General features: G+C 32.9%; 3 protein-coding genes across 3 annotated transcripts in view; 2 read left to right on the top strand and 1 right to left on the bottom strand.

Moving 5' to 3' along the window:
* LOC138324464 (macoilin-1-like) overlaps positions 1-12928 on the top strand; it is a 23210-nt gene extending 10282 nt beyond the window's left edge. The window contains exons 3-12 of the mRNA XM_069269531.1: positions 3395-3521; positions 4184-4313; positions 5419-5485; positions 5806-5908; positions 6313-6685; positions 7151-7309; positions 7993-8175; positions 8524-8644; positions 9058-9232; positions 10022-12928. Of these exons, the coding sequence (XP_069125632.1) occupies positions 3395-3521; positions 4184-4313; positions 5419-5485; positions 5806-5908; positions 6313-6685; positions 7151-7309; positions 7993-8175; positions 8524-8644; positions 9058-9232; positions 10022-10251 (1668 nt within the window). The 3' untranslated portion in view covers positions 10252-12928. The remainder of the gene's footprint in view (positions 1-3394; positions 3522-4183; positions 4314-5418; positions 5486-5805; positions 5909-6312; positions 6686-7150; positions 7310-7992; positions 8176-8523; positions 8645-9057; positions 9233-10021) is intronic.
* Positions 12918-18689, bottom strand: LOC138324482 (lanC-like protein 3). The gene is made up of 4 exons (XM_069269546.1): positions 17827-18689; positions 15167-15308; positions 14282-14503; positions 12918-13978 (listed from the first exon to the last, which is right to left on the bottom strand). The coding sequence occupies exons 1-4, from the start codon at positions 18346-18348 to the stop codon at positions 13611-13613; spliced, it is 1254 nt and encodes a 417-aa protein (XP_069125647.1). The 5' UTR covers positions 18349-18689; the 3' UTR covers positions 12918-13610.
* Positions 18075-21883, top strand: LOC138324489 (novel acetylcholine receptor chaperone-like). The gene is made up of 4 exons (XM_069269554.1): positions 18075-18171; positions 18749-18910; positions 19116-19251; positions 19690-21883. Exons 2-4 carry the CDS (start codon positions 18800-18802, stop codon positions 19953-19955), a joined length of 513 nt encoding a protein of 170 aa, XP_069125655.1. The 5' UTR covers positions 18075-18171; positions 18749-18799; the 3' UTR covers positions 19956-21883.

The raw sequence follows: 21883 nt of genomic DNA, 5'->3' as shown, positions 1-21883 counted from the left end.
ATACAGGTGTAAAAGCTATAGGTATATGTACACGGTAATTATACCCGAGATGGTGGTGTAATTATTTAATCATGCCTATTGTTTAGATATCTAACCAAGGTCTACGATGTGCATGCGGTTTGTTTACTGCAGAGCTAGTAATAAAGAGAAAGTTTCGTATTCAAATTACACAGGTTTTTTTATTTACATTTGTAGTTGTCGGATAACGTAAATTATCTGTATGAAGAAGCCGAAGCCATGTATTGTTTTAGAAAATGACTATGTCATATAATGACCGGCATCGACTGATCATCGTGTAATTAGACCATATAATTTGATTCTTGACGTAACCGGAAGCGATCGGTCGTATGTAGGTTGCAGACGAGAACATCCCCAAGAACATTCACGCAACTAACTAAACTACATTTATAAGCGGTAGCAAAGTCAAGTTTGCTGTAATCCATTCCTTTTAAAGGTATGATTTTCTCTTTTGTGATAACATTCACATTAACAATCAATATCGGTCGGTTTTAACGAACACTAGGCATACATGCAGTGCACTAATGTAAAAAACGACTTCCAATCGATTAAATCCGGATCGTGATGATCGGTATTCGGTTCACTTCTCCAAACCGAACCCTCTCTAAACCGGCCGAAATTATATGCACCGATCATGATCGGTTTCGGGAGGTTCCACTGTATCTGATTATTCATCACTAGTTTGTACACTATTTTAGTTGAATTTACTTCAAAATTTCACATTTTTAACTTCTATTCAATTGTGTACATATACTTACCAGTATTATTTTAGTGGATTTTATTTTTGCCTGTGACTGATATTAATTAATTTTCTTAATCACTTAAAACTCTTAATCCTGTGTTAGTGACATACATCAAAATTATTCACTGATGTCAAATTAAAGTCAATGTTAATTTAGTAAACACATTTTTGCATGTTGCAGTCAGACAATTGCAAATTAAAGGTCAATCTGGTACCATATTCGACCAATAAGCGCCCAGGTCGTTTAAAAATTTGAAAAAATCATAATGAAAAGATACTCATCAGACAAAATTATTGCAAATTTATACGTGTAGATTTGGTCATTATTTAAGTCTGGGCAATTAAAATCAAGGCCTCAAAAAGGGTTAGGGGCACATATAGCTATAGGGACATGGGGGATGGGTGCTTATTGGGTTGAATACGGTAATTGACTGATCATGATCAACAATTCAGCCTGGTAATTTTGCCCTATGGGTAGGGCGTTAGAATTATATTCTCTGCTACTGTATATAAATTGCATGATCTTAAAAGGCGACTTAATTTAGGATCTTATCTTTTGTTTCTTCCTAACTAATTTTTTTTTTCCTAATATATGTCTCTCATGACACCACATCACTTTCAGACTTCAGTTGAGGACTCACCCCTCTAAAGTAGGCTTTGGGTTCTGTCCACTGGCCCATTATATATATATACATGTATATATAAATTATCTATAAGCTACATATTAAAACATATGTATTTCTTACTCAAAAATTGTAATTCATATTAAGAATGTAATTTAGTATTAAATTCTTTGTGTATCCATATGTCACTGCTTTAACTTCAGAATTGCCATGTAAATGATTCATGTTATAAAACATTACATGCATTATAAATTTTACAGATCTTATATACCGGTGTATGCTAGGACATCTTGTATTTATTTTGTATAATTAAATAAATGTTAAAAAATTTATGACTTCGACCAATATGGTCAGCTATTGCAATTACAAAATACTAGATCAAGGTGGTTGTCAATCAGATTCATATCACATAAAAGAATAAGGAATATTTTCAAAACTAGCACCTTCATCTAACCTGCAATGACCAGCAAGCAGCTCTTTCAGAAAATAGATATGTAAAGTGCATTGACTGCTTCTCAATATTACTTGCAGCTTGCACTCATTCAGAGCAATCAAGTGCTCTTAAACAAACACTAAAACATCTTTATTGTAACCATCACACAGCATATGGATTATGTAACAAAACATATGAAGCGAGTACTGAGTAGAATCTGTGTGCTTGTGTTATTGATGTGCAGAGATATTCTACATCCACTTCACTTTCTTTATTTTTCATCTGGACAATCTAGGTCTGCTTGATCATAATGTATGGCCAGCCAGCTGCCACATGTTGTTCTATAATAATAATCTTTTAGATACCAATAAGACAGCTTATGGTTTTGCTGAACCATTCACTGATACATCTTCTGTGTATTTGTATTCTAATTTGTAACTAGCTATGTAAATGTAGATTTGAGGTCTTGCTAATACCTGGGTGTATAGATTTAAGATCATAGTGATACTACAGCTAAGCTAATCATAAAGTACATGGAATTATATGGATCATGAGTTTGTCATTCAAAATAGATACAGCTGAATAAAAGGAATGAAATGAAACATAAATAACATGGTAAATCCTAGTGATTTTTACTCCTTCTTCATCTATCACTGTGATAATATAATATAGGTCATAAAATAAAATAACACAATAAATTACTTCAGCAAGTTTGTAACAGATGCTGCTGTAGCTCAAGCTTGCATATAAATAGTGAGATATTAGACTATGGTATCTAGAACATCAATATTAGCATACAGCATGAAGTCATTTTAGATTTACGGAGTCCAGTTGATTATTGCGTTATGGGGCCACGGTGGCAGAGTGGTTATAAGATGTCCCAACATATAATCACCAGCCTTTCAGTTCTGAGTTGCGAGTTTAAATCCCAGTTGCCAGGTACTGATCATGAACTGCTGGTCTGTGTTTTTTCTCTGGGTACTCCGGCTTTCCTCCACCAATAAACCTGGCACATCCTTAAATGACCCTGGTTGTTAATAGGACATTTAAATAATAAAACAATAAAAACCATCTTTTCATTAGTTGTAACACTAACACATGGACAGAGATTAAGAAAAATACCAGGTATTTTTGGGACTAAAACTCTGAAGATAGAAATTTATTGGGTTTTGAGAATGAGTGTTAATCATTTTCAATCGTACTAAAACTTTTGTCAATATACATATTTGCATCCAATATACACTAGTACTACAGACAAAGATTAAGGGGAAATTCGGGTGAACATGTCAATTTTTGTGGATTTTGGGAATCAGTGTTAATGTCTGCTTTTTGATGCAAATGTTTATTTAAATCTTATCTTAAGGAATTAGACAAGTTCTTACAACCATCATCAAGTTCTTACAACCATCATCAAGTTCTTACAACCATCATCAAGTTCTTACAACCATCATCAAGTTCTTACAACCATCATCACATATATTTGTTTAATCTTAAGTACATTTGATTTTCCCGATTTACAAATTTAATAAGCAGTCTAGGCGAGACATTAATTATATGTAATTCTTTTTGTTTTTACAGGCTTTTTCAGTGTTCTTTGTGTGTATCGCCGTAACATCAGATGTCATTTGCTACCTCTTTATTCCCGTTCAATGGCTATTCTTTGCGGCTAGTACATATGTTTGGGTACAATATGTATGGCATACAGGTAGGTAGCTAGTGACTGATCATACGATAAAAGAAATACAGCATCAATACATAGCAGGAATATTAATTTAAATCAGGTCAATTACAATGGCTGTATGTATCACTTAGTTGACAATGATTCATGCATAATTAAGTAATATGAGTATGTGGTGAAATCAGTGGACAACTTAAGCTAGGTAAATTGAAAATGTGCTGTAATACCGTTCATGCACAGGGAAATCTGTGTGATTCGAAACCTTCGTTAGAGTGTACATCACCAGATTAGAAGTGTGTCCTATACTAAATCAGGTCTTCAGGCCACTAAGACACATATTTGTCTGCTAAAATCAATTGAATTATAGACTAGGCAACATCTGTAGAACATGCAGCTGAAAGGTTTCGGATTGTCATTGATTTCTGTGGATAAACTGAAGGTGAAAAGGTCAGCACAGTGGTGTTTCATCAGTTACCAGGGGCAACACAATTATCTCAAATAATTAGATATCAAAGTTCTTCAAAAACCAGGATGTATTGGTATCCAATTAATTTCCAGTTTTTAGACAAAAAATCCTTTCAAACACATTAAAGAGATGAATTATTGTTGTTTTGCAGAACACATTATAGAGATGAATTATTGTTGTTTTGCAGAACACAGTATAGAGATGAATTATTGTTGTTTTGCAGAAAGAGGGATCTGTCTTCCTACAGTATCACTATGGTTGCTGTTTGTTTACATAGAGGCTTCTGTCAGGCTGAGAGAGTTCAAAAGTTTACCATTTAATTTAGATCTCTGTAGACCATTTGCTGCTCATTGGTAAGCATTACAATTAATCAACCCTTTAGGCATTTAAAAATCCATGAAACATATTTCAAAATTTTAGGCAGGACATTGAGCATATAGTTGCATCTAATAATTAATTGCATAAAAAATGATACGAAGAATAAACAAATTGTCAAAATTCATCACAGTTATATCATCCTAAAAGTTGTCCTCTTGAAATAGAAAAACAAGAAAACTTTTATTACATGGAATATTTTGTGTCAGTCCTAACAAAATAATGTAATATGAAATTGAAAATAATGTTTATTAGATAGTATGGTTTCTCTTTCAAACATCATGTTTTGATATTGATTTTCAAATGGGAAATGTATTTGTTGAGAGTTCAATGGCCATAATATTAATGGCCAATGCATGTTCTTTATTTTTACAAAAAAGACATTTAGATAAAGTTAAAGCATATGTTAAAGAACAGTTCACAGTGAAAATATGATAGCATCTGTCAGTTAACATGACAAATTAAGTCACAAAAACGAGTGTATACATTCGGAAAATCAATAACTTGCTCTGACATTAGATATCTCATATTATTGTTTCTTTCTTTAAAAAGAAGGCTACAATAAAATGCAATCAGTATTTATGTGTCATCCTTCATATAATTGCTTTTGTAATTGGTCATTTAATTGAAGAATGAGGTGTGAGAGGGATACCAGAAGGTTAATAATTGAATCAATTATTTAAAGATGCTCCACCGCTGACAAATAGTATTTTTTCACTATTAAAAATAGGAGCAGACAATTTAGTATTTCTCTTCAGTTACAAAAGTTACTTACTTATTTATATTATTTTTTGTGTTAATTAGACATATATATACACGATTAAAAACCAATTATTGTTCAAATGATGTACATCATTTATACTCTGTCGGCGGTGGAGCATCTTTAAGTTGGATTTTTAAGTTATTTCATGAATTTGTACTTTTTGTAATTATATTGATTACATAATTATTTATTCTATATACGGCTTTATGGTTTTACATTAAGATTGTTTTGTGAAAATTTCTAGAAAATAAACCTGATGTTTATGAAGCATGAATAACGGGACAAATCCTAACATAGTACTGTAATGTTTTTACTTTCAGTATTGGTTATCCAGTTGTCACACTAGGTTTTGGATTTAAAAGTTACATATCATACAAAATGAGATTGGTAAGTTTGTGTTTGCTGTTTACCATTTACCTTACAGTCAAACCTTAAATCTGTGTGTGTTATTGACAACATCCTTTCATTAGACTGTTTCTTACCTTTAATGCTAGTTTATAGGTCATGTTTATAATAGAAAAATGTTATCATTTTCAAAATGAATACCATTCATATGCAATGGTGAAAACACTGGTCACAATAGGTTTTTTGGGAAAGAGAAGTTTGAATAATCATGTTCAAGTGGTGAAAGTTATAATAGGTATCATTTCTAGAAAAACTTCAGACGAAAAACGTTTCCATTTACTTAGTTTTTTCCGTTGTTACAGAGAAAACAGAAAGAAGTACAGAGACAGAATGACTTTTATATTAATTTAATACAAAAAGCTTTACCACCAGAGCTACAAAGCCAGTATATTGAAAAGCAAAAAGGTAAGTTGTCAGAAAAGATGAAGAAAATAGAAGTCTCATTAATAACCATGATACTAATTGTAAAACGTAGTGAGTTTCTAATTTATTTTCGCATAACCAGAAGCTACAGCTACTGATCATTTTGACCTTGTGAATCCAGTTTATGTAACAAACCCCAGTGTTTTCAAAATTTGTCATGGCTAAATATATTATAAGATATTGCAGTATTGTATGTGAATTTTCAGGAATACTCTTTTTAAACACATTGGAAAATTAGTAAAAAGTGAAGTGATATTGATGTGTGTATTTTAACGAGATCATTGATCATTTTAGCCTTGACCCTATGGAATGTGTTGAGGGGACACATAAAATGTTCTCACACACACACAAAATCATGGTAGTGAAAGGATATGTTCTTATTTCAGCTTTACCATCAAAATCCGAGGAGGATGTAATCTCAAATGGGGTAGCAGGTGGCAAAAAATCAGGCAGACACGACGATGAAAAAGAAATAAAGCGACCAAACAAAGTAGTAGATGAGATTGAAGATGACAATATAGAATTTATAGAGCAAAGTTTACCAAAGAATTCGTCTAAAGCAGACGTCAATAACTTTGATGAAATTGCTGACAATATATCCAATGACCAACAGAGTAAATTTAGATCATCAAATAGTATTAGCAAGACACAAGTTAGTAAGCTGAACACAAGCAAGGATAGCAACAAAAAAGGCAAAAATTATAACAAAGAAGCTCCTCCAGCTACATTTAGTAATAACAAAGATGAAGTCATTTTACGGTAGGTACCGACTTGTTACCATTGTTCTTAATTTCTGTTGATATGTTTTACCTACCATAATTGATTATCCTTTATCTATTTGTATGTTGATCTTTAATGAGCACTTTTGATTTGCCCAAAAAACAGATGGGAGTGTATCAAAATTACACCTCCTTATTGCTATTTATTATTTTCACTCGTTTAGCCCAATGCCTTTCATCTTTCTAAATAATTGATTTATATCAAGGTTCTTGTCGTTTTGGTTGAAAAATGACAGATCTGTGCTTATCTTGAATTCGGAGTTTGAAAGATAAAAATGATCCATCAAATGTTTAAGTTTATGAGGTGTTGTTCTTTCTACTCAATAGTCATATAAAATATTGATAAAGAAACACTCTATATGGGGATTGTCATCAGGATATAAAACTTCTAACAATGTATTGATTAGTTTGATTGCTCATGAAGATGTAATTGTTTTATTTGCAGACTTGAGAGTGATATCAAAAAATTGAAAGTAGACCTCCAGACTAGTCGAACATGTGAACAGGAACTTCGAACACAGATAGGCTCTTTTATGGGTGGTGAAAAATCCATGAGATCCGAACTTTACCAGTTACAGGAAGATAATGAAAGTCTTCAGAATAAGTATGTATTTCAGAGAAACAGGCCTTTGAAGCTTAATGCCTTTTGCGAAGCCTTGCTTTCTCTGGTAGATTATCTACATGAAAGTATACTTGACACCAAAATATAAGATACCAGATAGCCTTATTTTTAGATAAGCTTATCAATTATTTTGTGATTTTGAATAAATTCAAGATAATTTGATTGTACTAATTTTGTATTAGGTTATGATATCTTAATCCATTTTCAACACCAAACATTCTTGACTATAACAATGTACCGTAGAATTGCAAAAAATAACTGGCTATACGATATTAAGAATTGTTGTCTTACAATTTTACCTACCCTACAATTCTTAGATTATTATATCACTTGAAGGATCATCAGTTAATAACAAGATTATGACTTTTATAAGGAAGGGAAGCAATAATCCAGTAGTTTTCTATTGATATTAGACTCTGAATTACCAACCAGTCGCTTATGACATCATCAAAATAATGTTGAATGTGACATTTAGCAAATACTAAAAAAAATTTCATCTTTTATTGACTGTGAGCCAGACGTAAGTGAAGGGCTTGAAAAAGTTTTTATAGTAATTGAAATGTAAATATTAAAAAGCATGTTAGAATTCCAAAACAGTTCATTTTGATGAAGTTAAATAAAATGAAAAATAATGTTTCACTAAGTATACTTTGATTTATTTTCAGACTCCATAATCTTGTAACAAGTAGGCAGCAAGACAAACAGAGTATTCTCTTACTAGAAAAGAAACTCAATGAGGAGAGGAAAGGCAGAGCAGGAATAGAACTACAGTTAACTTCAGAACGCAAAGCTAAAAAGGCTGAGGAGGCAGCAGCTGCTCGAGCTGTGGCAATGGCAGCAGCAGCCAGGTACATATATCGTTGACAAAGTGATCTTATAGAATTATGCTATGATTTGGCTTGATTCCTCTGTCAAATATGATAAAATAGGTGTAATTATTGGGTATGAATTGTGTTCTCCAATAGGTCCTATGTCACAAATTTCAAAACTTAAGACTTGCTATCCAATTAAGCTAAAGTTAATAATGTTTTTGATTTTGGTATTATTTTATCGCTGGTGCATATTTTGGTGTAGACTAGAAATTTATAATCAAATGAATGCAAAATTTGATTAGAAATTAAGTTAGTTGAAGTCTTATGAAATATTGACTGCTGAAGGTAAACACTGATGTTTTAATGTATACTTTATCATTTCAGGGGTGAATGCACAGAGTCCTGCAAAGCCAGACAGAAAAATATTGAGAATGATATTAAACTGCTCAAACAAAACCTCAAAGTTCGTGAAGAACAATTTCGACAGCTAGAATTTGAGAATCAGGTGATTATTTTAGTCTTTTGGTATATCCTATATCTAATGTTGTTTTGTATCAATAAGTCCTTTCTATGTAATAATGTTATTTTGTATCTTTGTTTTACATAACATCTTAACCATGAAATAGGTATGTTACACACATTAACTTAGGTAATATAAGATTTAAATCCATGCTCCTAATATAACCAAGCCTGGGACCCACAAGCAATTCATGTGAAGAAGGAAGAAGTTCAGAATACCAATTTTCAAATTTTGATGATCCTCAGTACTAAGTGAGACCAACAAGAAAATCCAAAGTCCATGACTTGTCTATTGTTGGAATAAAAAAAATATTTTATTCAAGTCTGTTTCATTTACATGAAGATGTTAGAGCAATGAGTTGTGAGGAAATATTACAAATTGGTGTTTTCATATTTCAGTCCCTTCATCAATATAAAGAGGCACAGACAGAAACAGATGTGCTAATGTCTGCTCTGTCAGCCATGCAGGATAAAAATACACATCTAGAAAATAGCTTGAGTGCAGAAACAAGGATCAAGTTGGACTTGTTCTCAGCATTAGGGGAAGCTAAGAGACAGATAGAAATACTCAAAAGTAAGTCATATTGCATTTACCTGTGTAGTGTTTGATATTTATTTTTGCTTAGAACTAGTTAAAATGAAAATAAATGCAATATTTGTTTTTTCCATTTATATTAAAGATGCTCCACCGCTGACAGAACATAAATGATATTCATCATTTGAACAATAATTGGTGTTTAATCGTGTATATATATGCCTATTTAACACAAAAAATAACATAAAATAATTTATTTCGCCTTTGGTGTATGCGCAATCATTACTTCATTCCATAAAAGATATAGTGCCACAGAATTTTTTCAGGATGCAATTAATTATTTTTCATATTTTTAACTTGAAGTAAAATTAGAAGCTCAAACTTTTCAATGGTGGTAATGGTGTAAAGTAAGTAATTTTTACAACTGAAGAAAAATACCTGTTTTTGATAGTGAAAAATTACCACTTGTCAGTGGTGGAGCATCTTTAAACAAAACGTTTTTAGATATTAATATACATATACATAAATATCATATGAAGCCAATTAGAATTTCATTGAAGCAGAATTAGAAAAAATTCTCATATCCCACACATCAGGCTTAGGACTGTTGTAGATTTAACCGTACAATGGTAAAGTTCAAACCTTTAAGTGCTAAGTGAAAGATAGGTTGCATTGGTAAAAGTAAAAATGGATATGTTATTAGGTATAGTTAAAGAAATACATTATTATCAAAATGTGTTCTTTTCCATATGATAATTACACTTGGTTTGCATTGCAATGTCGTAAGTGTTACCTGTTAGTATCGTCAGAAATGTCTTTTTATTACAGATTTAGTAGCTGAAAAAGATAAAGAAATAGCAGACCTGAAGTCGAAGGTGACAGAGGCAATGGCCATTAATATGATGCCTTCATCCACAACAGTGAACGGCTGTGGTATGGAGACGACATCCACTTCACCATTATACTCATCAAACTTCAAAAAGGACAACAGCATGGTTATCAAATCCAACCTCAACCCTCACGCCACAGACTACACACCAAAAACTACCAGTATCTAGACAGCCACTCTTTCAGAACACCTACATTCATGTTATGGAATGCTTTAAAATTTTCAAATACTTACAATCTTCATTTCTTAAAAAAAAAAAAAAAACTACTGTTATACATTTGGTTTGAAAAATTGTGGAAATATTACTTGTTGTTCAATGTTTAATGAAAATTGTGATGATTTGAGATTTTTGAAGACTCCCATAACTGTTGAAGGTTTTTATGAAGGTTTGGTTTATAGGCAGTTAATGCTGTCTGGTATGGACATTTTAGTCTTCATAATGCTGACTGCCTCCCGCGTAATTTTATGTTGTTACTCTGTATGGTTTATACTACAATTGTCGCAGTATTTTGATATATACGTACGTATGTTTGGTTAGCTCTAACCTATTCAGCTTGGTAAACATACATGCTATTTTGTCTTAGGAAAAGTAAAATGGCTTATTTAAAGGGAAAGACACCACTTTGTTAATTGTAATACTGCCATATTTATATAAAGATTTGAGAGAAATCTGTCTCGTTCTTGCATGGAAACACATGCACAACTTGTGAGATTTTGATTAAGCTAAAATTCTATATAATTAATTTCCATAGGTTTTCAAAAACTTGTTGTATTTTCTTGTGTACAAATCTTTGAATTTTGTATAAATAATACTATTAAAATCAATATTATTGATAAAGAATTTCTTTAAACCTTAAGCTTTTCAAATGTTTACCATACGATATTATGTGACTAAGACTGCCATAAATAGATGTTTTTGAAGGAGAGAAGTAATTGTGTTTATTATTATGAAATATCTTTTGCCAAAGATTGTAACTAACAGATGAGTTTGATGCATTGTAAAATGATTGATTTTAGTCATTGCAGTTAGTTTGTGAATTCAGCTAGCCTATGTTTTAAGATTTTTCAAAACATTTACAGTACGTGTAATTTCCATCATCCCTGTTTTAAAGATTGAAGTATTACAAAAGTAATACACTCCTTAATACAAAAGTAACCTTTTCAGGTCTTCACTCTTATGTTTTAAAAAAAAGTGTTCTGCTATTATTTGATCCTACATAGGGGTCTCAGAGAAATGCAATTCTTGAAATACATGTAACAACTAACAACTTAACTCTCATTTACTGTTAAACATCTAACTTATAACATCTGATGGATTTGTGAAATTTTTGTGCTAGTCATCCTCGGTAAATTTTTATGCTTCAATGGAAAATGCCACGCACCTCTATGGAGCAGCTCTTTTTATTTTACATTTATCAGCATTATTATTATCAGCAATTTACCTAAGACAAATGTTGTCGTTCTATAAAGATTTCATTCTTTTAAATTTGACACCTTGGTGCTTTTTCCCTTGCAAAATTACCAAAAAAGTTTCAAACAGCAGATTTTATTCCATTGCATTTTTCCTCACAGAACAGCATATCTTTCAATGGCAGTGATTATTGTATCACCTTGACTTCTTTTATCTTTTGGGGGGATAGGTACATTTGGATAAGGAGGTCAATTCTGTTCCTTTGTGATCTATTTGAATAACTTGTATGATAGAGATGACTTTTGATATTGTTTTTATATTGTTCAGTATATTTGTGTTCTGACTACCAGGGTAGTTTGTTCTCCGACATTTTACATGTAATAGTGTAAGTTTTAAGAAATATTTTTAATAAGAGGTTAAGTTTATTATTATTTGTTTTAAAGTTTGAAGGAACAACAGAACCTTTAGTTAATCCTGTATCTGCATAGGGCAGAATTTTCAAAATGAGAAAATGCTGTTTGATAGAGCATTAGGACTGAAATAAAAACTTAATTAAAGTAAGATCAGTGCAAAAAAAATTAAAGCTATAAAGTTCTTTAGGTCAGAATGGAACCAGAACATTATTTATGATTTGAATACATTAAAAAAATGTGAGACATCGTTTATCACTTCTAAAACACTGATTTGATGCTGTTGAGCCTATCCATGGCCTAACTTTCACAGCAGTATTGTTGTTGAGCACTTTACAGCACTAAGTTATATCAAAGTATCACTGTTAAATATGAACTAAACTTCAATACTATCAAGTCTTTCTATCATGTTATAAGGAGGGTTAAGGGATAAAGCTATATCTAAATAACATCTTTGTATTTTTACCTTAACATGTTAAAATCTTAACAGAATACATCAATCACAAGTCTAGATTTGACACTGGTCAGAACTTTTTAATGAAGGATAGATAAGATTCATTCACTTTACAGCTCTTTTAGCCTCCCTCTATCGACACATACTCTTGTTAGTATACTTGTATTCTTTTTTGATGTAATGCATCAAAACAATTATTTCTTATAATTAGGCTATTTTGAAGGCAAATGTCCATTCACTTTAATGCTTATTAGGTATTGTTTTGTAACCCCATGGTATACATCTGTGGTATGTTTTTGCTTGATGTACTAGTTTTTGTGTGTTAACACATTTATTGTTATAGTAACTTGATGAGAAACATGATGGTAATGACATTGTCAGTCATTGTATTACTAGGCCGAGAGCCAATGCATGACAAGTAAGTCTATATTGTACTGGAAGGCTTTTCAACAGACATTAGTCTCGTAGAGGGCTGCTTTTTTCAGTAAATTAAGTGAAAAAAGTAAGAAAAGAAAGTTATTACTACAAAAAGTGCCCTATCTTGCTGCCAAGATTAAAAGCTAGCAATTTTTATCATGTTTCTGTTCTCTGTTCTTATCTAAATACTGTATAGCGGTTCAACTTTTACGAGTGGTGAACTTTAGTACAAGTTTTCTATGCAATCTGCAAAATCTAAACAGCGGCAAAATATACAGAAATTCATTGACATACCCAAGAATAATATTACTGTATTAATTCATTAAGTCGTAGGAATCTGCAAATATGTCCTGTAAAGGAAACCACAAAATATTGACACTGCAAATTGTTATACCGCTATACAGTAATGATTTAGTCCCCGTTTGCTGAAACTGGAGGGAAGTATAAAAGTGTTTGTCGCCAGTTTGGATGTTGGTTTCCAGATAACAGCTTTAGATCATTGGATTTGGTTGATACGACGTTGTGATATAACCACAAAAATGATTGACTTTGGAATCAAAAGGTCATTATGAAGGTCATATCTTGGACAAACAAGTTACAGCCTAGTGGTATGAAGTTGTCTTTCAAAAATACAAGAATGGCTTCACTTGTTATGTATTTGAGTATTTAAAACTAAGGTACAAAAACATTCCATCAGTAATTTGATAACAGATTCAGTTTTACTGTATATCTGTTTTCATTACAGTATATTTTTATCAAAATGAGTGTTCAGTTGAAAACAGAAAGACTTTATAAATGTACACAAACTTTCAATAAATGTTGTTTCAAGCAACTTTTCAGAACACAACATTGAAAAGTGGAAATTCTGCTTGATCAGGCTGTAAGAGGTCCACAAAAAACAAGACAGTCCCAGCCCAGCCTTCATACAGACTGTAGGGAGTATCAGGAACACGCGCTCTCTTCTTAAATTCCTCTGTGAACATGAACTCCGCAAATTTTAGGGCCCAGTACAGATACTTCTTGTCTCCAGTGAGTCTGTACAACAAAAGAAACACATAACCACTTCCAGCCACCCCATGACAAATTCCTGGACCCTTCTTCAGCAGGCCTTTCTCCCACGTCAGCTCCGCACATCTCGCACAGGCATGCAGGTATTTCTCATCTCCCCACACCTTATAGGCACGGGCAAACAGGTACACAACACCTATAAACACAGAAGGTTGAAATTTTAAAATGAGATTGCTGCTAAAATAGGTACATTTATCAGTGCCTCTACCTCTTACACAAGTACTATAAAACAGTACAAAGTTTTCTCATTTCTATATCTGCAATCTTTGACAGATCACACAAAAATTTTTGTTTCATATAGGAAAAATTATAAGAATCAATTTAATACCAGCACAAAATATCCGGTACATAAGCCTTTAGACAAATATTTGTGTAGCGACACTTCTGATGTCTGACAAATAGAATTGGTTCTATGAATCTTCTACCAACATTTGATTACCTGGAGCACCATGACACCAGTGTACCAGATCCTCTCCTTCAGGCCTAGGATTCCCAACCTCGTCCATTGCGGGTGCATAGTTATGATTAGACTGTTCGAGACTCAATATGAAGTCCACTGCCTTGTGAACATCATCTACTGCTGGTTTGTTGTCTTCACACAAGTAAAACTCGGGGAAACTTAGCAACATTTGGAGAATACCAGACAGGCCATGGGCAGCACCTACAAGATGCAATAGGTATATTAAGCAATATCAGTGCCATTTATTGTTGTCATTTCATACTGGTTATGCTATTTTATAATTGTTAAAATGATGGTCAAACAATGTTGATTTATGTCGTTAACTTTTCATCTGAACAAATTATAATTACCGTATTCTACCCAATAAGCTCCCAGAGTGCTTTAAAAATTGATAAAGATGAAAAGGTGCTTATAAGTCAAAATTATTGCTAATTTATACCGTTTTATGTAGTTTTGGTCCTTATTTATACCTGGGCATTTGAAATTGAGGCCTCAAAAAGGGGGAGGGGCGCTTATAGGGACAAGGGCTCTCATTGGGTCGAATATGGTAGGTAAAAGCAAAATTCCATGAGAAATTGATATAACATGGTAAAATAAACAGTATGATTTTGATTGGAACATATCACACACATTCTGATTTATCAGAGTTACTTCCCTTCAATTCACCCTAGCAAGAATTTAAACAAGAGAAAGTAACTCGGGTAGATCAAAATGATTTCACATAGATGGGCTAGTATGTGGATAGAGTAGGACTTTGTTATTTAGTTAATTATTTAAATCATGAGTCGACTGGATCAGTATATGATTTCAGCCTGATCAAGAGATTTCGCTTAGGCTGTCTTGTTTAGGAAAATTTCATCTTACCCAAGTATTCTGTTCCGTGATAAGCATACATTAAAGGTGACTGCACACCTTTGGGAGATTTAGGTTTGTGTGAATAGGAATAGTGTCTTCCCGATTCCACTGTCACAGTGCACAGCTGCCTTATGACATCTTCGCTCACAACCTACAAAAATGAATCAAAATAAAATCTTGTTTGAAAATTCCTGGTCTAAAGCTTGATAAACTAAGAGAGGGCTGCAGCAGATGTGTAGAAAATGATAGAAACAATCCATAAAGATGAGTGGTTTTAATCATTTATCATAATAGACAGTGAATGGTACTAGTGTCAGTCACTGGCAACGGAGTGAAGGCAGGTATGATTATTTGTTCTAATCAACGGATAGTACCTGTGTCAGTGATAGGTACCAGGTGGTTGATACCAGGGTCAGTGGAGTAAGTTTCAGTGATAAGTTCTGTGTCAATGTATGGTAATGTTGTCAATGGTTGGCAAGTGGTACCAGCATCAGTGGATGATATCTAAGTCAGTGAATGGTATCAAGATTGGTGGTTGGTAACAGGATTGATGGTTGACATAGGGTCAACGTCAGCAGTTGGTGCCTTGGTTAGTGGATGGTATCGGAGAAATCAATTGTGGGTGTAAGGATCGATGTTTGATACAAAATCAGTGGAAACTGGATGTACCTGGGTTGATGGTTGATAACATGGAAAGTTTGGTTCTTGGTGTCAGGGTCAGTCGAAGAGACAAACATCAATACATGTAGTTGATCGCATGTTGCAAAGTTGGAACCAACAAAAGTCAATGTTACCAGTCCACACTCCACAGTCAGTGGTTGGTGACTTGGTTGATACAGAGTAATTGTATCAGTGAATGGCACAGTATAAGTGGGCACTGCCTGGATCTGTCAATTTGTCAAAGGGACCATAAGCAATATTTTATACGAGGGGGTATTATGAAATGTGCATTGATAATGTATACCTGTTGGTTGATCTTTATCCGACCCAAGCTTTTTGAATGCAGTCACTACAATAGACCTGGGGAAAATGTGTATTTCATCTCATTAGCATTTTTACAAAGAAGCTTTAGTTTAAGATATTTTTAAATATTAGGAATGTCTTATTTAGTTCAAGGTATTTTTAAATCTAAAGAATGTCAAATTTCATTTCAAAGTCTCTGATTATTTCTTGGCAATCACTTTTATTATATTGTGGAACTCGAAAAGGCAGACATGCTAATAGTAACACAGAGATCTATAGTCCACTAAATCTGCCAATATTATTGTATTGAAACAGGGTTTGGTTGAGTTGTCTCAATTATCGGAATGCCCCTTGTATTCGGGTTACCTCGGGTATCTGTGTGCATCCGATAGGTAGTTGACAAATCTTGCCAGTCTTGAATCCAGCAACAGCCGATACACACATGAATTACGTACCTAATACATGTATATTGACATCGACTATAAATGTAGATGACATGTATGTTTATATGCCTGTACTCGCCAAGAGCCACAGTTCCTGGTGAGTATACTTTCATTATGAGTGACTGTGTAGTTTCATGTGTGGCATTGCACGAGGTTTTACAACATTATTAGGCTTTTTTATTAGGGCTGCCGCGGTTCACCGGTATATTGGGGTATTGCAATACACCACCAAAAAATATTGTACCGCGATACAGTTTACCTGTACCGGTTTTTTACGATATATTTTCTTAGTATCATAATTTCATTAATTTGATATAATTAAAACGTCCTGTCATTAAAACAAAACCAGCAAGTTGTATTTGTTTTCCTTTCCGATAATATGAAGCCATGTGGGTATCCCTTTCGTTTTCATTCGATTCAGATGTCGGTCAAATGTTTGTAACTAACGTGTATAATGTTCAAATGATTCAAACATTTGCATGACGTTGAATATAAACAATATGACATTAGGCTAGTTTCTGAAATATTATCAAGCTGATTCGCTCCATCAATCAACAATACCGGAATATCTAATTCTCTAAACACATTTAAGGCCCGGTGAATACATGGCTGCAGGGATTTTGCCAGCTTTTTCAGGCTTCATCGTCCGCCGCCATTTTCGATTTCCTACACGTGTCAAAACAACACTGCAAGCCGGTCAGCCCTTTGAAGTTTAATCACGATCGTAAGCTTATTTTGCCAGGACAATTGTACGTAAATTTGTTCATCATTTAGGTTCAAAAGTGTAAATATTTGCAGACACTATCATGTTTAGTTATTGCATTATTAGGTTACGATCGTCTGTAACAGTTAGCCTAGCGTTTTCACAAACAGACTCGTATTTTTTTAAAACAAGAACACATTTGAACATTTTTGTTACTCAACAACATGGTTCAAATCGATGTAAAACTACATAACATAGCACTGTATGTTTGTATAATGTAATGGGTGTTTTTATTATGGAATATATACAAAATAGACAACACATATGTTAAGGTCAAAATATTGCAATACATATCACAATACAGTTGTTGTGTATCGCAATATATCGTGGTACGCTTCTGCCGTATCGCGGCAGCCCTAATTTAGTATGGCTTTTTCTATTTTTTCCCTATTATATAGTCTATATATAAGCCAATATCAAAAAATAATAATAACAGTATTGATAAGTTTGGCGGACTATGAGACCTAGGGCATGTTAGTGCTCTCCTACATGTAACAAACCTTGTAGCCAAGTTTCTGATATAGTGCTAGTACACCGCTCAAATAACCAGCTCGACCAATAAGTAATTCATCTGATCCATATCGATAGAAAGCAATAGGTCTTGCACAATCTGCCAAACTAGCAAACTTCTCTGCAATCTTTCTTGATCTTGATTCGTTTCCAGCAATGTGGTACAACAGGCTGTTTACAGCTATAGTACCAGCAGATCCGAGTATGAATGAACAAGGTGGATCACCGCGTCTCTCTACATAGTCCATAGCAGCTTTTCCATACATCATTCCCTGTTCAAGGAAGTCATCCCTGCGATGTGCAAACAACTCACAGTTTGACAGATAATAAAACATGTACGCGACTCCAGCGTTCCCAACGTAAAGGCCACCATCACAATTATTTGGTGTGGGAGGCATGCCACGCTCGATGCCTTTTACCAACTGTTCAATACATGCTTTCCATTTTTCTTGATCGACGGACACCTCCGAACCCTCGAGATAATCATCGTATCTATTTGTGAAATTTCGCATCCTTCTTTTGAATAGCTAGAATGTACTAAAAATGTTTTTTACGTTATACGATGTTATACCGTGTTAATTTTGTTGTAGCATTTGACAGGAATAACGCTCGTCAACGTCGGTAAACGATACACAACATTGACCGGAAGTTTACGCTATTTATTCTAGATCACTTAAACGTTTAAGATTTGATAACGTTTCCTTATAAATAATAAATTGAGTTGCGAATTATATATAAATCACCAATAAAATAGCAGCTTAATATGACACAATTTTCCATGTTGAACGGCTCGCTAAGACAAACAAGGTTTGCAATCGCTTAACTAAAATGCAAATTTATAAAAATAAGCGTTTACACGAGCTGATACCGGAAGTAGATTTTCACAGTAGGGTTGTCTTTTCTTTGTTTCAGAAAGCTGCTGCAGCTGAGTCTCGAAGATTAATTGAAATCTGACAAAATAATATGGCTTCGTTTGTGCTAAGGGTTCTTTCATTGACTTTGGGCATTTTTTTCATTTTCATCGGCACTCTAAAATTGTCGCCGTCCATCAACGATGAACTTTACAGACAAATGGTAAATATCGAACAAAGCGATGATAGAATGAATTTGAAACCATTGATCTTTGCGGTATTGACATTCGGCATAAGTAATAGCAGTAGGCTCGTGAAAAAAATTGCCATAAGGCATTGGTGATAAATATACAAAAGTTGAATATTCATGTAATTTAATTTATAATTTGGAGACCAGTCGGCTTATTTTTACATTTGTAATTTTGTAGAGAAAATCATTCATCAAGAGTGCCAAGGTATTTCCATTTGCAAAGCTAGCAGGATGGAGGCTAAACCCACACTCTTACAGGAAAATGTTCGGCGGATTAGAAATCATTTGTGGAGTGATACTAGTAGCAATCCCAGGTATTATTCAAAAACATTTAACTATTTGTTGAAGTAGTTAATAGGATAAATTTATCAATTCAAATTGCTAAGGTAATATGAAATTTATAGATCATGCTGTTTATTATTATATTTATTAATAGTGTTCTTCTTATTATATTTATTAATAGTGTTCTTCTTCACCCAAAGATTTTTTAAACTTTATTTTCTCATGAGCAACACTAGTTAACTGGTGTATGACATTTTTATTCTGATAGTAAATATAAAGAGGTATTTTGTAACAATATGAATACGGTTGATACATGTACCATATTAAGTTAATGCATATGTTTTAGTAGTTCAAATTAATTTTGAAATCTAGTAGATCAGACAGTCATTTGTTAGAACTCCTGCTCAGATCAATATTTTTAACAGCTTTAATATTTAATACTATTGGTTAAAAAATTTTCTATGCTTTAGGTCCAGTGAAAGATATAGTGAATGTTGTGATGATGCTGATGATGCTGTTGGATGTGTATTCACACTGGGCGTTAGATGAGGGTCTTGATAAAATGAGTCTGTCCATTGTGTTTCTGTTACTACTCACATGTAGATTGATTGTCTACCTTCAGAACAAGTTACGTGTGGATGAGGAGAAAGAAGGTTACCAGAAACATACAAATGAAAATGTGGAAGAAACTGCAAAGAAAATTGTTTCTGATTTGGAATCAAAGAAAGACCAGTGAAATTAAAGTAAAATTATTTTTACTGCATACTGGTACTTGTAATTCCAAATATGATCGCTGTTCACAAATACGTGTACTTTCATAGATTAATTCATTTGTCTAGTTCGGAAGCTACAATGATCATTATTTGGCAGTAACATCAACATTCAAAAACTCAAAAAGCTTCATAGACAGACTTTGTGTATACCAGATACCAGTATGTAAAAAATATTGCATTCTGCAACTTCCCCATATATTACGATATTCTCATTGAAAGCAAACATCATGTTAATTGTATACACTAGTACTTGGCTAGTGGTGTTGGAAACAATTCTGTATAAGAAACGGAAGAGTGACTAAATATTCATCTGTTTATATTGGCATTTTACACCAAATAGACGCAGCATTGATTTTATTTTAATCTTTTGACGAACATCCATGCAGGCATGAACAGGTTGTTTTGTGAACAGATTTTTTTTTTATTTTACATAATTGAATTTTTGTGATGGTCTGGATATATAAGTATTCTGTCTCACTTTGTCAAAAATATTTATGTTTATAGCTGTGTGTCTTTAAATCAACACAAAATGTATTGGTGAGTTTTGTATGACGAATGCATGTTATATTTAACTGTATAGAGATAAAGGTGTGCATGTAACATTTATGTTAATTCAGTGTTTCTTGGAAACATTTTTGTGTATTCAAATACAATACTAGCAAGCATAGGGACTGGCTACATGACCATACAATTTGATAATAGAATTTGTCTTTGTTGAATTCTTACAAATTATCTCCCTCTACTTTGAATCGGAGAGATAAAGTTCCAAGCACATTTGATATATTAATATTATATACATGTGGTGATGTAATCCCATATTTGTTGTTTCATACGTATTGAATATGTTTTTCAATCTTGTTGGATTATTGGTACAATTGGCGGTAAATCCTTTAGAGATATTCAATATTATTGTAATATTGCAAGATCCCAATTGTGGTAACTTCTTGTTAATAATGATACACATGTTTGTTGATTGAGTTTCAAACATTGACTGCATTTTGTTTGATATTTTTATCATTTTTTTTATTCAATGCATCAGTTCCATGAATGTAGAGTTATCTCCCATTTCAATAATAAAATTACAATTTATGGTTCTGGTTTGGATAGCAAAAAAAAAATCAACCAGTGATATATTTATGATATAAATTTGTATTTGATAGCGTAGAAAAAACTTTTCCATAAGTTTGGGATCAAATATAGAACAAATTTTGTTAATTAATTTGAAAATATCTAATATAACTGGGTTTTATAAAATCTATTAAAGATGCTCCACCGCCCACAGAGGTCAGCATTAACGATACTTATCATTTGAACAATAATTGGTGTTTATATGTCTAATTAACACAAAAGATAACATAATAATTTGTTTTGCTTTTGGTGCATGCACAATCCGTACTTCATTCCATATAGGACATAGTGCCACAGAATTTTTTAGGGATGCAATTAATTATTTTTGATATTTTTATCTTTAAGTAAAATTAGAAGCTCAAACTTTTCAATGGTGGTAATGCTGTAAACTAAGTAACTTCTGTAACTGGAGAAAAATACCAAATCGTCTGCTTCTGTTTTTGATAGAGAAAAAATACCATTTTTTCAGCGATGGAGCCTCTTTAAAATCAGCCTTATAGTTTTTGTAGGTTTTAATGTTTTGCATATTTGTATGATTATTTTTACATCGCTAAATCCTTAAATTTGTTACCCTATCTATAGACGTGTCGGCACATCTTTTCATTTTTTTCCAGTGGAAGAATCGACTCATTATACATTTTGAAAGTAGTTGCAAAGTATACATTTATGCCTACTCACTGCAATAACAGAAATGTTTGTTATTTCAAAAATGAAATTCCAGTGGATTTTTTTCAATTCATATTGAAATAAATACTTGATATAA

Source organism: Argopecten irradians, chromosome 1 (assembly GCF_041381155.1).
Source record: "Argopecten irradians isolate NY chromosome 1, Ai_NY, whole genome shotgun sequence".
Taxonomy (NCBI): domain Eukaryota; kingdom Metazoa; phylum Mollusca; class Bivalvia; order Pectinida; family Pectinidae; genus Argopecten; species Argopecten irradians.
The sequence above is the reverse complement of the archived record's forward strand: the minus strand, read 5'-3'. Positions and strand labels throughout refer to the sequence as shown.

Excerpts from the sequence above, each read along its gene's own strand:
- LOC138324489 (XM_069269554.1), top strand. The coding sequence starts at position 18,800 with ATGGCTTCGTTTGTGCTAAGGGTTCTTTCATTGACTTTGGGCATTTTT. Across the intron at positions 18,911-19,115 it reads ATGAACTTTACAGACAAATG|AGAAAATCATTCATCAAGAG; the intron begins GTAAATATCGAA and ends GTAATTTTGTAG. Across the intron at positions 19,252-19,689 it reads GATACTAGTAGCAATCCCAG|GTCCAGTGAAAGATATAGTG; the intron begins GTATTATTCAAA and ends TCTATGCTTTAG.
- LOC138324482 (XM_069269546.1), bottom strand. The coding sequence starts at position 18,348 with ATGCGAAATTTCACAAATAGATACGATGATTATCTCGAGGGTTCGGAG. Across the intron at positions 15,309-17,826 it reads ATCAGAAACTTGGCTACAAG|GTTGTGAGCGAAGATGTCAT; the intron begins GTTTGTTACATG and ends TCATTTTTGTAG. Across the intron at positions 14,504-15,166 it reads TCACGGAACAGAATACTTGG|GTGCTGCCCATGGCCTGTCT; the intron begins GTAAGATGAAAT and ends TGCATCTTGTAG.